The sequence below is a fragment of the Balaenoptera ricei genome, chromosome 1 (genome assembly GCF_028023285.1).
Source record: "Balaenoptera ricei isolate mBalRic1 chromosome 1, mBalRic1.hap2, whole genome shotgun sequence".
Taxonomy (NCBI): domain Eukaryota; kingdom Metazoa; phylum Chordata; class Mammalia; order Artiodactyla; family Balaenopteridae; genus Balaenoptera; species Balaenoptera ricei.
The window spans coordinates 167,723,422-167,736,695 of NC_082639.1; the positions used below are offsets into that span (position 1 = coordinate 167,723,422).

General features: G+C 42.8%; 1 protein-coding gene and 1 pseudogene across 3 annotated transcripts in view; one reads left to right on the forward strand and one right to left on the reverse strand.

Annotated features, from left to right (window-relative positions):
• SMYD3 (SET and MYND domain containing 3) overlaps positions 1-2,858 on the reverse strand; it is a 715,741-nt gene extending 712,883 nt beyond the window's left edge. For all 3 annotated transcript variants that reach the window (XM_059905341.1, XM_059905330.1, XM_059905320.1), the window contains exon 1: positions 2,602-2,858. In XM_059905341.1, coding sequence (XP_059761324.1) covers positions 2,602-2,765 — 164 coding nt within the window. In that variant the 5' untranslated portion in view covers positions 2,766-2,858. The remainder of the gene's footprint in view (positions 1-2,601) is intronic.
• A 530-nt stretch (positions 2,859-3,388) lies between these two features.
• LOC132372451 (translocon-associated protein subunit alpha-like) lies at positions 3,389-4,368 on the forward strand (annotated as a pseudogene).
• The last annotated feature ends 8,906 nt before the right edge of the window (positions 4,369-13,274 follow it).

Here is a 13,274-nt window from a genome sequence, read left to right on the forward strand (position 1 = left end):
TTCAGAAACACAACAACCACTGAAGCAGAAGTGTTCAACAGAGCTCCTACTACTAGGAGCACTAGTTCAGCACTTGTGAACTATGTCCTAGCAATCCAAAACTAAGTGCAAATATTTTTGTGTGTGTAAAGTACTAATAAACAAGTATTAGTCCAGTATAAAAATATCCATTTGTTTGTTTTAGTTTGTTTTGTTTGGATCCTTGGCATTTACTGATATTACCTTTCCTATGTTTATGTTTGCTGATTTCCCCATTATAATATGAATATGGTGGGAAGTAGAACCTGCCTCCTTTCTTAAAAGCTGAGAAGGCCAAATACTCACCTTCTCAACTTCCCTGGTAGCTAGGATGCAGGCAGTGACCCAAGCTCAACCAATCCAAGACACCCACTGAGAACTTTGAATCAGAAGCTAATATCCGGAGTTCCCTGGTTGCCTAGTGGTTAGGATTCCGGGCTTTTACTGCCACGGCCTAGGTTCAGTCCCTGGTCGGGGAACTGAGATCCAGCAAGCCTTGCGGCACAGCCAAAAAATTAAATAAAAAAAAAAAAAAGAAAGAAAAAGCTAATATCACAAAGAAGCATGGTTGAGCTGGCAACTTTCCAGCAATAACCAGTTTCCCAAGCAGCAGTGGCGGCGGCAGTGGTGGCAAGAATAGCAGCAGCAGTAGGGTCCAGTGTCATAGTGCTGGCGATACATGCTGCAGAAGCCAGTATTACCAGGCAGCATCAGAAGGAACGTACTCTCCAGGTCCCAACCCCATCTACTTCTGAAGTGCAATTCTGACTGTGGAACTCCCTTGGTTCCTGCCCATTTTCAGAGCTGGGTTTCCTCTAGACTTTAAAAGGATGCTGAGAACTCCCCAAAACTCTTTCATGAAATTCCTTTTTTTGTTTAAATCGTTACAGTTCTTGTTAATAAGAAAAATAAGTGATAGCAGTAATGGAACTGTATGGTAAATCAAGAAGTATGCCACATACAAAGGGCTGGGTTTGTGCAGTCTATTTGGAAAATGGACAATTCCATGTTCCATGTGAACTCAAGTTCAGCTCTGATAATTCAATTAATAATTTGTCATCGTGTATTCATTCCAAAACTTTTCTATTCCAACTACTAAATAACTTGGCAGTCTGGTTTTATCTGCAAGATGATCCACATCTTCATCAATTAATGTTATGAGACTTAAGAAAATGCAAGTTCTCTGTTCTGGACTACATTCAAACTCTAGAAACACCTCCAAAGGATTTAACAGGATGAACATCCCAGCTTTCTCTCTAATTTGCTTGAATGAGAATCAAAGGTCTATAACTTTCAATGTTGAAGCCTTCAGCATTTCATTCCTTGAAAGGAATGAATTGTTTTCAACCATACAGTTTACAAAAGCTTCAAGGTGTTCTCTCCTCAATGAATTTTTGTTGTTGTTGCTGTTATCATTACTTCAGGAAGCAACAAATACAATTAAGTAACTTTAAAATACGAAATTAAATAAATTCCTCTATTGTGAACCAAAGAAGGACATAGTACTACTAATGGTCAAGCTACTGATTTGAGCTTTGCACTTACCCCCTCACCTCCATCCACCCCAATCCCAGACTAATAGGTCTGGAAGAGCAGTCATGGAAAAAAATCATCCCGGCCATCTCAAACAGAGCTCTTCTCCTTGACATATAATAGGAGCTCAAGAACAACTGTTGCTTGAATACAATTCCTATGACTGTGCATACATATTACACATTTCCATAAATTGCTCTCCCATAGCACTTTACATTGACCCAGTGCTTACAGGCTTATAAAACACTTTCACATGAATTCTTGCATCTAGATAGGTGGTTACGAGTTAGACCTGCCTGCACAGTCATTAAATGCAAAGCACACCATGGAACCTCAGTAACTTATGCTCCTACAGCACAGTACTGCATCTCTATTTCAGCCCTTCTGATACACTGTAATTAATTATCTCGCTCACTTATCTGCTCCTTAAGGATTCTTAAGGACGTCCCGTTCATCTTTGTATCCCCAGGCCAAACAGAACCTGGACCACAGGAAGTGCTCCGTGAACACCAAGATTCTTCCGCGTCCTGCGAGCCCCGCACTTTCTTGGCGAGGCCTCGGCTGTCAGCCTGACTTACACCATCCGTGCTCCCACTCACCCCCACCTCCGCCAACTGTGATTTCCACAACGGCACCAATGAAGCTTATCGCCCGAGACACAGACTTTTTTGTTCCTCAGCAAAACTACCCACAGCCCAACGTTTCCCCTTAAGTCTGCCCACCGGCTCTCTCCAGTTACTACGACGGCGGGGTGGGGTGGTAGCGGGTACAGCTCTGCCCTGCAGAGCTGCAGGGGCTGCGCCTGGGGTCCCTCCAACCCCCGCTGCGGCAGCCCAGGGGACGGCCAAGCGGAGTCTGTCAGCTGCGAGGCGCCCCCGGGAGCCGCGCATCTGGGGAAGTGCGGGGCTGGGCATCTTGGCAGCACCGCCGAGACCTTGTGCAGCCACGGCCAGGGGGAGTCCCGGGGAGGGCTGCACCCCCCCGCGCCACGCCCTCAGCACCCCGGACCCCGCACTGCTCTGGACTCAGGTGGGCGAGGGAGGTACGTACCCGAGGAGGCAGCGGTCGCAGACGACACCACGACTCCCCTTGCACACCGTGTACGCCAAAGGATCCGAGCGGAAAAGCAGCTCTCCGGGGCGCAGCGGCGCCAACGCGCGCAGCCCGTTTCCCCTGTCGGCGGTGCTGAACTTTTCCACCTTCGACGGCTCCATTCTCGCAGAGCTCCCGCAGCTCAGGCGTCCGCCGCGTTTCGCAGCTGGCGTCTCGCTGGCTGCCGGGAGCCGGGCGCCTGCGCCTTGCGCTCACGTACCCCGAGGGGCGGGGCGGGCGCGGCGGAGCCTCTGAGCATGCCCAGATGGAGTCTCGAGGTTGGTCCCGCTGGCCGGGGTGAGGGCGTTGCTGGCCTTCCCACCTGCTCCCCCGGCCTTTCGGACCCGAGGCGGCTCCGCGAGGAGAGGCGGTGTTTCTCCCCTCTTTCATTTTATTACGATAATTTTAATGCAGACGAGAAGTTGAGAGCACAGTGCAGTGAACACCTGTATACCCTCCACCTAGATCAAACAGTTCTTACCATTTTGCGGTTTCTGCTCATTTTCTCCCAGTATGTTTGTACGCATGTGTGTATGTACGTGTGTGTGTTTATAAAAGTTGTTGAACCACTTGAAAGTAAGTTGCTGTGTTGAACCATTTGAAAGTTGCAGATGTCATAACGTTTCATAACTAATACTTTACATCATGACATGTCATAAATACTGTAGCATGCATTTCCACAGAATAAGAACAATATGCTATGCAACTACAACGGACAGGGACTGGACGCCGGAGCGGCGGCGCCATGAAGTCCCTCCCCCGCCTGCTGCTGCTTCTCCTGCTGCAGTTCCCCGCCAGCCTCTTGCTCCGAGGAGATCCTGGTGGCTCACTGGCAGCGGCTCGACATCTTACAGAAGATGAAGAAACAGTGGAAGATTCTATAAATGAAGATGAAGACGATGAAGCAGTGGTGGAAGATGATGAACCCACCTGTTTGGACGAAGATAAAGAGGAAGATGATGTATCTGGTGAACCTGAAGCTTCACCGAGTGCAGATACAACCATCCTGTTTGTGAAAGGAGGGTTTCCAGCAGATAACATTGTGAAGTTCCTGGTAGGCTTTACAGACCAGATTTTATTGTTGAATCTCTAGACACCTCATTCCGTTATCTTCAGGAGTACCAGTGTTACATCCAGAATTTCACAGCTCTTCCTCTGAACACTGTAATGCCGCCCCAGAGACAGGCAGTTTTTGAGTACTCCTTCATTCCTGCAGAGCCCATGGGTGGAAGGCCCTTTGGTCTGGTCATCAATCTGAACTACGAAGATTTGAAAGGCAACATTTTCCAAGATGCTTGTCTTCTATCAAACAGTTACAATTATTGAGACAGAAGATGGGTTAGATGGAGAAACAATCTTTGTGTATATGTTCCTTACTGGTCTTGGGCTCTTTGTTGTTGTTGGCCTTTATCAGCTCCTAGAATCTAGAAAGTACAAGAGACCCATACAGAAGTAGAGATGGGTAGGTCAAGTCAGAATGATGTTGACATGAGCTGGATTCCTCAGGAAACTTTGAATCAAATCAATAAAGCTTCACCAAGAATGTTGCCCAGGAAACAGGCACATCAGTGGGATCTAATGAGTAAATCCTCCTTTGTGCAACAGTTCGGTCTTTACTTAACCGCACTAGTGTTTTTCAACATGATGGGAATTAGTGCAGAGAAGCCCTATCACCATAGAAAGCAACTACTACTTATGTGTGGACTGAGCAATCAGAGTCAATAATATTGCTGAAAATCTACTGCATTTATTTTTCTAAAGTAACAAATCTGGGGACTTCCCTGGGGATCCAGTGGTTAAGACTCTGCACTTCCACTGCAGGGGACACAGGTTCCATCCCTCCTCGGGGAACTAAGATCCTGTATGTCACATGGTGCATCCAAAAAATAAATAAATAAATAAAGTAACAAATTTGAAGTTTTTTAAACCATTAAAATCTATGTGTGTGCGTGTGAGCAGTTGGTCTTACCAGAATCATAGTTAACTACCTGAAGCATGCCTTTAGAATACTAAATATAATGCTATTGTCTCTTCCTTTTGGATGTTTTCTGACATTTTCCCCCAAAACTCAATATTTGCCCAATATGATTATAGACGTCCTGCCTTGGACTGTTTTTAAAGAAAACAATGTTTTTTTCTTAGAATAGCTCAAATCCCAATTGATGGCACACCTTTGCATGTTGTTGCTGTTTTACAACTAGTATTCTAAAAGCACAAGCAGGAGTAGCTGCTTTTTAGCAATAGAAGTGGTTTAGTATTTTGCTGCTGTTTACTATAATGTGCACCTTCAGAAACCTTCCCAAATGAGTTCAAGGAATTTGGGGATCTCTAGCACCAAAATTGGGAAACATGAAAATTCTGGTTTTGATATATAAAACCAACTTCTCTCTTTTAAAAAGAAATGGGCTTCCCTGGTGGTGCAGTGGTTAAGAATCCGCCTGCCAACGCAGGGAACACGGGTTCGAGCCCTGGTCTGGGAAGATCCCACATGCCGCGGAGCAACTAAGCCCATGTGCCACAACTACTGAGCCTGTACTCTGGAGCCCGTGAGCCACAACTACTGAGCCCACACACCTAGAGCCCGTGCTCTGTAACAAGAGAAGCCACTGCAATGAGAAGCCCGCTCACTGCAATGAGGACCCAACACAGCCAAAAATAAATAAATAAATAAATATTTCAAATAAAACAAAGGGAGGGAGGGAAGATGTAGGGAGGGATGGGGGGAAGCAAGGGAAAATGGTACGTTTGTGGAAAGTGAGTTGTCCATTGTCCTATTTCTGACCCAAGAGATAGCTCTAGAATGATTTTAGACCACTCTTTTTTTTTAAAATAGATCTTTATTGGAGTATAATTGCTTCACAATACTGTGTTAGTTTCTGCTGTACACCATATGCATACATATGTCCCCATATCCCCTCCCTCTTGAGCCTCCCTCCCAGACTCCCTATCCCACCCCTCTAGGTGGTCACAAAGCACCGAGCTGATCTCCTTGTGTTGTGCTGCTGCTTCCCACTAGCTAACTATTTTACATTCGGTAGTGTATATATGTCGATGCTACTGTCACTTCGCCCCAGCTTCCCCCTCCCACCCCGTGTCCTCAGGTCCATTCTCTGTGTCTAAGGTACATTTCTCTTATAATTAGTGATGTTGAGCATTGAGCATCTTTTCATGTGCCTCTTGGCCATCTGTGTGTCTTCCTTAGTGAAATGTCTATTTAGGTCTTCTACCTATTTTTTAACTGGATTGTTTGTTTTTTGATATTGAGCTCCATGAGCTCTTTGTATATTTTGGAGATTAATCCTTTGCCTGTTTTTTCATTTGCAAATGTTTTCTCCCATTCTGAGGGTTGTATTTTTGTCTTGTTTATGGTTTCCTTTGCTGTGCAAAATATTTTAAGTCCCATTTCTTTATTTTTGTTTTTATTTCCATTACTCTAGTGTTTTGTTTTTTAAGAGATCATTTTTCTCTCCTTAATAGAAGCATCTTGCTTTAGAAAAGTTGCCTTGGTCTACAGACTATGCCAAATTCCAACTAATCCTAATCTGTTAAAGAGTTGGATAATTGTTAATGGCTAACCAATTGCTTTTTATCTAATCTTTGGGGTATTTTGGTTGTTGATTTTTTTTAAGTTAATCTGAAGAACTCCAAAATTTTAAGCACTTAAGATCTCAGAACCAAAATTAATTGGACTTCATAAAATTCCTCTTAGTTACCCTTGCCCTAGGTAGTAAATTAAATTTGGCATTATTGTCAGACTGGATAAGTAGTACAGTAAAGTAGTATGAACAAATAAGAGGCTTTTCCCCTCTGTCTTTAAGCCATATTCTCCCACATATATTTTGTAAGGAAGTGGTAAACGAAAAAATTTTTAATAAATTTTAAAAATATTTATTTATTTACTTGTTTGCATTGGGTCTTAGTTGTGATGTGCCAGCCCTCTAGTTGCGGCACTCGGGCTCCAGAGCACACAGGCTCAGTAGTTGCAACGCACGGGCTTGGTTGCCCTGTGGCATGTGAGATCTTAGTTCCCTGACCAAGGATCAAACCCCTGTCCCCTGCATTGGAAGGCAGATTCTTAACCACTGGACCACCAGGGAAGTCCCAGTAAATGAAATTTTAGTAGCTGTTTAGTTCCTGATCTGTCTTCATTATATTGAACTGACCCCTCTTTATTATAATCCCCACCTGCACCCATGCCCACACAAAAAACAAGAAAACAGAACACAAATGAAAAATCTTTCCAAGTTGCTTAAGTATTTAAACATCTGAGCCAAAGCTGATGACAATAAAACAAGTTACTGTATAGCTGTTAATCACTTTGCAAGTAGGACTAAGGACTAAGGTGTCAAATTAACTATATTGGCAATGCTGAGCTATAAACTTTCTATACATGTAAAAACAAAAAAACTACAATACTATCCATCTAAGAAAATTACTCTATAATAACAAGAAAAAAACATATTCACTTTAAGAATGGCTTTGGTAACTTTTTCTTAAAAAACCGGAATTGCATTTTCTTTTTCATGACATTGACTCTTTCAAGATTCAAGCTGGGGCTTCCCTGGTGGCGCAGTGGTTGAGAATCTGCTTGCCAATGCAGGGGACACGAGTTCAAGCCCTGGTCTGGGAAGATCCCACATGCCGCAGAGCAACTGGGCCCGTGAGCCACAATTGCTGAGCCTGCACGTCTGGAGCCTGTGCTCTGCAACGGGAGAGGCCGCGATGATGAGAGGTCCATGCACCGTGATGAAGAGTGGCCCCCACTTGCCACAACTAGAAAAGGCCCTCACACAGAAACGAAGACCCAACACAGCCATAAATAAATAAATAAATAAAAATTAAACTTTAAAAAAGATTCCAAGCTAACAGCCACTATGGAGAACAGTATGGAAGTTCCTTAAAAAATTAAAAATAGAATTACCATATGACCCAGCAATCCCACTACTGGGCATATACCCAGAGGAAAACCACAATTCAAAAAGACACGTGCACCCCAATGTTCATTGCAGCACTATTTGCAATAGCCAGGTCATGGAAGCAACCTAAATGCCCATCGACAGACAAATGGATAAAGAAGATGTGGTACATATAAACAATAGACTATTACTCAGCCATAAAAAGGAACGAAATTGGGTCATTTGTAGAGACGTGGATGGATCTAGAGACTGTCATACAGAGTGAAGTAAGTCAGAAAGAGAAAAACAAATATCGCATATTAACGCATATATGTGGAACCTAGAAAAATGGTACAGATGAACTGGTTTGCAGGGCAGAAATTGAGATACAGAAGTAGAGAACAAACGTATGGACACCAAGGTGGGGGAAGCAGCGGTGGGTGGGAGTGGTGGTGTGATGAATTGGGAGATTGAGATTGACATGTATACACTGATGTGTATAAAATGCATGACTAATAAGAACCTGGTGCATAAAAAAATAAAATAAAATAAAATTCAAAAATTCAAAAAAAGAAAGATTCCAAGCTAGGATTCTTGTTAAAATGTTCAACATTCTGTATTTGCCTATTGTTTCCTCCTAGTGCCATTTCACTTGTTCCGCTATTCCCTGTATTTCCTGTAAACTTCAGACTAGATCTAGATGTTAGAAACTAAAGGTCTGATTTGATTCAAGTTAAGTGTTTTTTAGTAAAAACACACTACAAATTATATATTGTTCACTTCTTATTGCATCACATCATATCAGAGTGTGCATAATATCAGGTTGTCCACTATTAATAAAACTAAGTTTGATCACTTGGTAAAAGTGGCAGCTGCTAAAACTCTTCATTGTAAAGGTACATTTTACCTTTGCAATTGGTAAGTAATCTATGTGGTGATATTCCTGCACTGTAAGAATAGCCTGACTTTCACAACCTGGAGAGGCAAACTTTTGGCACTTCCTGAAATAATCTAGAAGTGGCTGTGCTGTAGTGGAAAGAGCAGTGAGTGAGGATTTCAAAGACATGGATTTGAGTCCTAGTTCTGCTGTGTGACCTTCAGCGAATTTTCCAAGCCTGATTATTAACTTTATAATGAAGATAATACCTTACAAAGTGATGAGAATAAATCCTATGAAAGTATTCTGAAAAATCTTTAATTCACCTTACAAATGTAAGGAATCATTATTCTGAGTTAAAGCTTTTATGTCTGTAAGTATAGGATAATGCCTGAGCACTCACCAGCACTACTAGTATAATCATCCCATAACACTGCTTAGCATTAAGAATGATACATTGAAGGAACTCAGAAACCGTTTCCTGAACAAAATAACATGTCCTAAGGAGTTCCAGAGAACCAGGGGCTAATTCTACCATAGAATATTCCCAATTACTAGAGCATGTGAAAAGAGTTCTCCAGGGGAACATTAGGCTGGGCTCCATACTCAGAGACGGGATGACCTACTCTTTCCTATTCTGGGATGTGGTTCCAGCTACCTGGACATGATCCCATTTTCTCTAATGTATGTCTTGTTCCCAAGACCCAGAAAGTCAACTGCCCCAGATCTTAGAGGAATGTCCCATTCCTTCAGTCTAACTTTCTCCTAGTCTGTGCATATATATGTTTCTCATTTCCCACTGGTTGGAACTTGGATGCAGGGCTAGTGGTGAGCCATTACCCACCATAAACAAAAAGGTAATATCCCAGAAAACGATGGAATGAGAAAGGAAGAGCCCTACACCCCTGACTGTTCACCTGGTTGGACATTTCCATAGGAGAGACAGCTTGGTTAAATAACCCTTATTTTGGTCTGTGTTAAAGAAACAAAACCAATGTCATCATCTTTAGCCTCTTTTGTACCTAAAGTGTAATACCTGGGCTCTGCCCATCTGGCCTTCCCACTGCAGAGTTATGGAGGCCTTGGGGAGCTCTGGCTGCTAGCAACTACTTTGAAGTGCACCAAAAATAAGATGGATTAATGGATAAATAAAGAAATGGGTAAATATATAGATATGTAGAAAAGCCAGTATAGTACAGTAAGTCCCCCACATATGAACGAGTTCTGTTCCGAGAGCACGTTCGTAAGTCCAATTTGTTCGTTAAGTCCAAAAAGCTAGCCTAGGTACCCAACTAACACAATCAGCTATACAGTACTGTACTGTAAGAGGTTTATAAAACTTTTCACACAAATAGTACATAAAAAACAAACACAAAAAATAAAGGAAACATTTTTAATCTTACAGTACAGTGCCTTGAAAAGTAGAGTAGTACAGTACAACAGCTGGCATACAGGGGCTGGCTGCAAGTGAAAAGGCAAGAAGAGTTACTGACTGGAGGAGGGAGAGGAGGTGGGAGATGGTAGAGATGAAGGATCATCAGCAATAGGAGACGAGGGCAAGCTGCAATTTCACTCATGCCTGACGTTGATGGCACAGGTTCTGGTTCCTTGCTGGATTCAATTCTATCTACGCTCTTGAAAAAATGATCCAGTGATGTCTGGGTAGTAGCTCTTTTTTCTCATCATAGAGGACACGGTAGAACTGGATTGCATTCTGAACTGCTGCAAACTTCGTGTACCTTTCTATGTTTGGGTCCTGTGCCTCAAAAACTAACAGTGCCTCCTCAGATAAAGAAAATCCCCTTGCCATTTCCTGCGTCCTGAATCTCATCAGTTCTTCAGTTACTTCTTCCTCTTGTCTCTCTTCGTCCTTTCTGTGGGCCTCCAATTCCATCAGGTCTTCATTAGTAAGCTCCTCGTGTTGCACAGCAAGGAGTTCAATGAAGTCGTCCTCTTGCAGATCTAGCTCCAGCTTCTCGCTGAGGGTCACTAAGTTGCTGAAGACCTCTTTGGACTCCTCATTCACCTTCTCAAATCCATAAAAATTGTGAACAAACTTTGGGCAAAGGTTCTTCCAAACTCCATTTATGGTGACAGCCGTAACCTCACTTCAAACAATGTCAATGTTTTTTATGGCCTCGTAGATGTTACAGTCCTTCCAAAATTGTCGCAAGGTTGCTCCTGATTCATCACTCACCTTTACTGTCTGAAAAAGTGTGACTTAAATAATATTTCCTTGGACTTGAGGACATGAGGAGGGGGAAGGGTAAGCTGGGACGAAGTGAGACAGTAGCATGGACATATATACACTACCAATTGTAGAATGGATGGCTGGTGGGCGGCAGCCTCATGGCACGGGGAGATCAGCTCGGTGCTTTGTGACTGCCTAGAGGGGTGGGATAGGGAGGATGGGAGGGAGACGCAAGAGGGAGGAGATATGGGGATATGTGTATATGTATAGCTGATTCACTTTGTTATAAAGCAGAAACTAACACACCATTGTGGGGCAGTTGTACTCCAATAAAGATGTTAAAAAAAAAAAAACCCAAGGTCAGCAGAAAAAAAATTTTTTTAATAAATAATTTTTTTTCTTTAATAGATCTTTATTGGAGTATAATTGCTTCACAATACTGTGTTAGTTTCTGTTGCACAACAAAGCGAATCAGCCACGTGCATACACTATAACTCCCTGTTCCATAGGTTGGATGAGCAACATAGTATTCAGTGGCAGGTGCACTACTTTGATGTTGGGATTAAAGCTGCACGAGAATGCAGCGTGGCCCAGAGCACTGTCCAGCAGCAAAAGAATGTTGAATGGGACATCCTTCTCCAAGCAATATTTCTCTACCTCCAGGATAAAGTGGTGGAAAAACCAGTCCTGGAATATAGCCTGTGTAACCCAGGCTTTGGGTAACTCTTCCACACAACAGGAAGAGAGCCCTTGGCTATGTTTTTAAGGGCTCTTGGGTCCTCTGAATGATAAACTAAGAGAGGCTTCAGCTTCATATCGCCAAAAGCATTGCCACCAAACAACAGAGTTAGTCTAACCTTTGCTGCTTTATAGCCTGATATCAACTTTTCCTCCTTACTGATGTAACTTCGGTCTGGCATCCTCTTCCAGTATGGTCCTGTCTCATCCACATTAAAAACCTGTTCGGGTAAATACGTGCCTTCATCAACAGTTTCTCGAAGCGTTTCAGGAAATTCCTGGGCAGCTACCATATCCGCACTTGCTGCCTCACCACTTACTTTTACATTGTGAAGGTTGGCTCTAGCCTTGAACCCATGAAATCAGCCATGGCTGGCATTAAAAGATGCACCCTCTGATTCTTTGCTGTGTTTCTTCTTTAAGTCTTCATAAAGGCTTTTAGCTTTCCCTTGAATCAACATTAAGCTGAGCAGGACTCAAAGCTGATGCTGATCCTGCATCCACACGCTGAGAAGTTTCTCCATCTCCTCCATCACTTTTCCATGCTTCTCCGATATTATTGTCGACCTCATCGGCACACCAGACTTCCATGTTCCATGATCTTGTCCTTGTTCTTTAGAATCATGCTCTATCACAGCTAATAACAACATATGTTACTTTTTCTGGATTTTTTGTTGTTTGTATTTATCAGCTTTTAAAAACTTATATTTTTGTTATTTTTTTCTTATTCCAAATATTCCCTTTTGTACTTATATGTTTTTTTAAATTTTTTATTTTATTTTATTTTAATTTATTTTTGGTTGCATTGGGTCTTCGTTGCTGCACGCGGGCTTTCTCTAGTTGCGGCAAGCAGGGGCTACTCTTCGTTGTGGTGCACGGGCTTCTCACTGCGGTGGCTTCTCTTGTTGTGGAGCACAAGGTCTAGGTGCACGGGCTTCAGTAGTTGTGGCACGTGGGCTCAGTAGCTGTGGCTCGCAGGCTCTAGAACGCAGGCACGGTAGTTGTGGCACACGGGCTTAGTTGCTCCGCGGCATGTGGGATCTTCCTGGAGCAGGGCTTGAATCCGTGTCCCCTGCATTGGCAGGTGGATTCTTAACCACTGCGTCACCAGGGAAGTCCCCCTATATTTGTTTTGTTTTGTTTTAATATTTATTTATTTATTTATCTGTGCCGGGTTTTAGTCGCGGCTAGCAGGATCTCCATTGCTGCGTGTGGGATCTTCATTGCAGCATGCGGGATCTTTTATATAGTAGCGGCATAAGAACTCATAGTTGCGGTATGCGAACTCATAGTTGTGGCATGTGGGATCTAGTTCCCTGAGCAGGGATTGAACCCGGGCCCCCTGCATTGGGAGTGTGGAGGCTTAGCCACTGGACCATCAGGGAAGTCCCTCCTTTTGTACTTACATTTGTATTCATTGTTTTGTATCCTTTTTCTTAAAAGAGATACCATTACCCAAAAGAACTGAAAGCAGGGACTCCAAGAGATACTTGCACACCAATGTTCACACCATTACTCACAATAATAGTCAAAAGGTAGAAACAACCCAAGTGTCCATCTACAGATGAATGGATAAATAAAATGTAGTATATACATACAATGGAATATTATTCAACCTTTAAAAGGAATGAAATTTGATTATGTTACAATGTGAATGAACCTTGAAAACATTATGCTAAGTGAAATAAGCCAGACACAAAACAACAAGTACTGTATGATTCCACTTATATAGGGTCCCTGGAATAGATATGTTCATAGAGACAAAAGTTATGGGCCAGGGGAGAGGGGGGAATGGAAAATTAGTTTAATGGGTTATAGAGTTTCTATTTGGGATGATGAAAAAGTTCTGAAAATATATAATGGTGATGGTAGCACAACAATGTGAATGTACTTAATGCCAGGGAATTGAACACTTAAAACGGTTAAAATG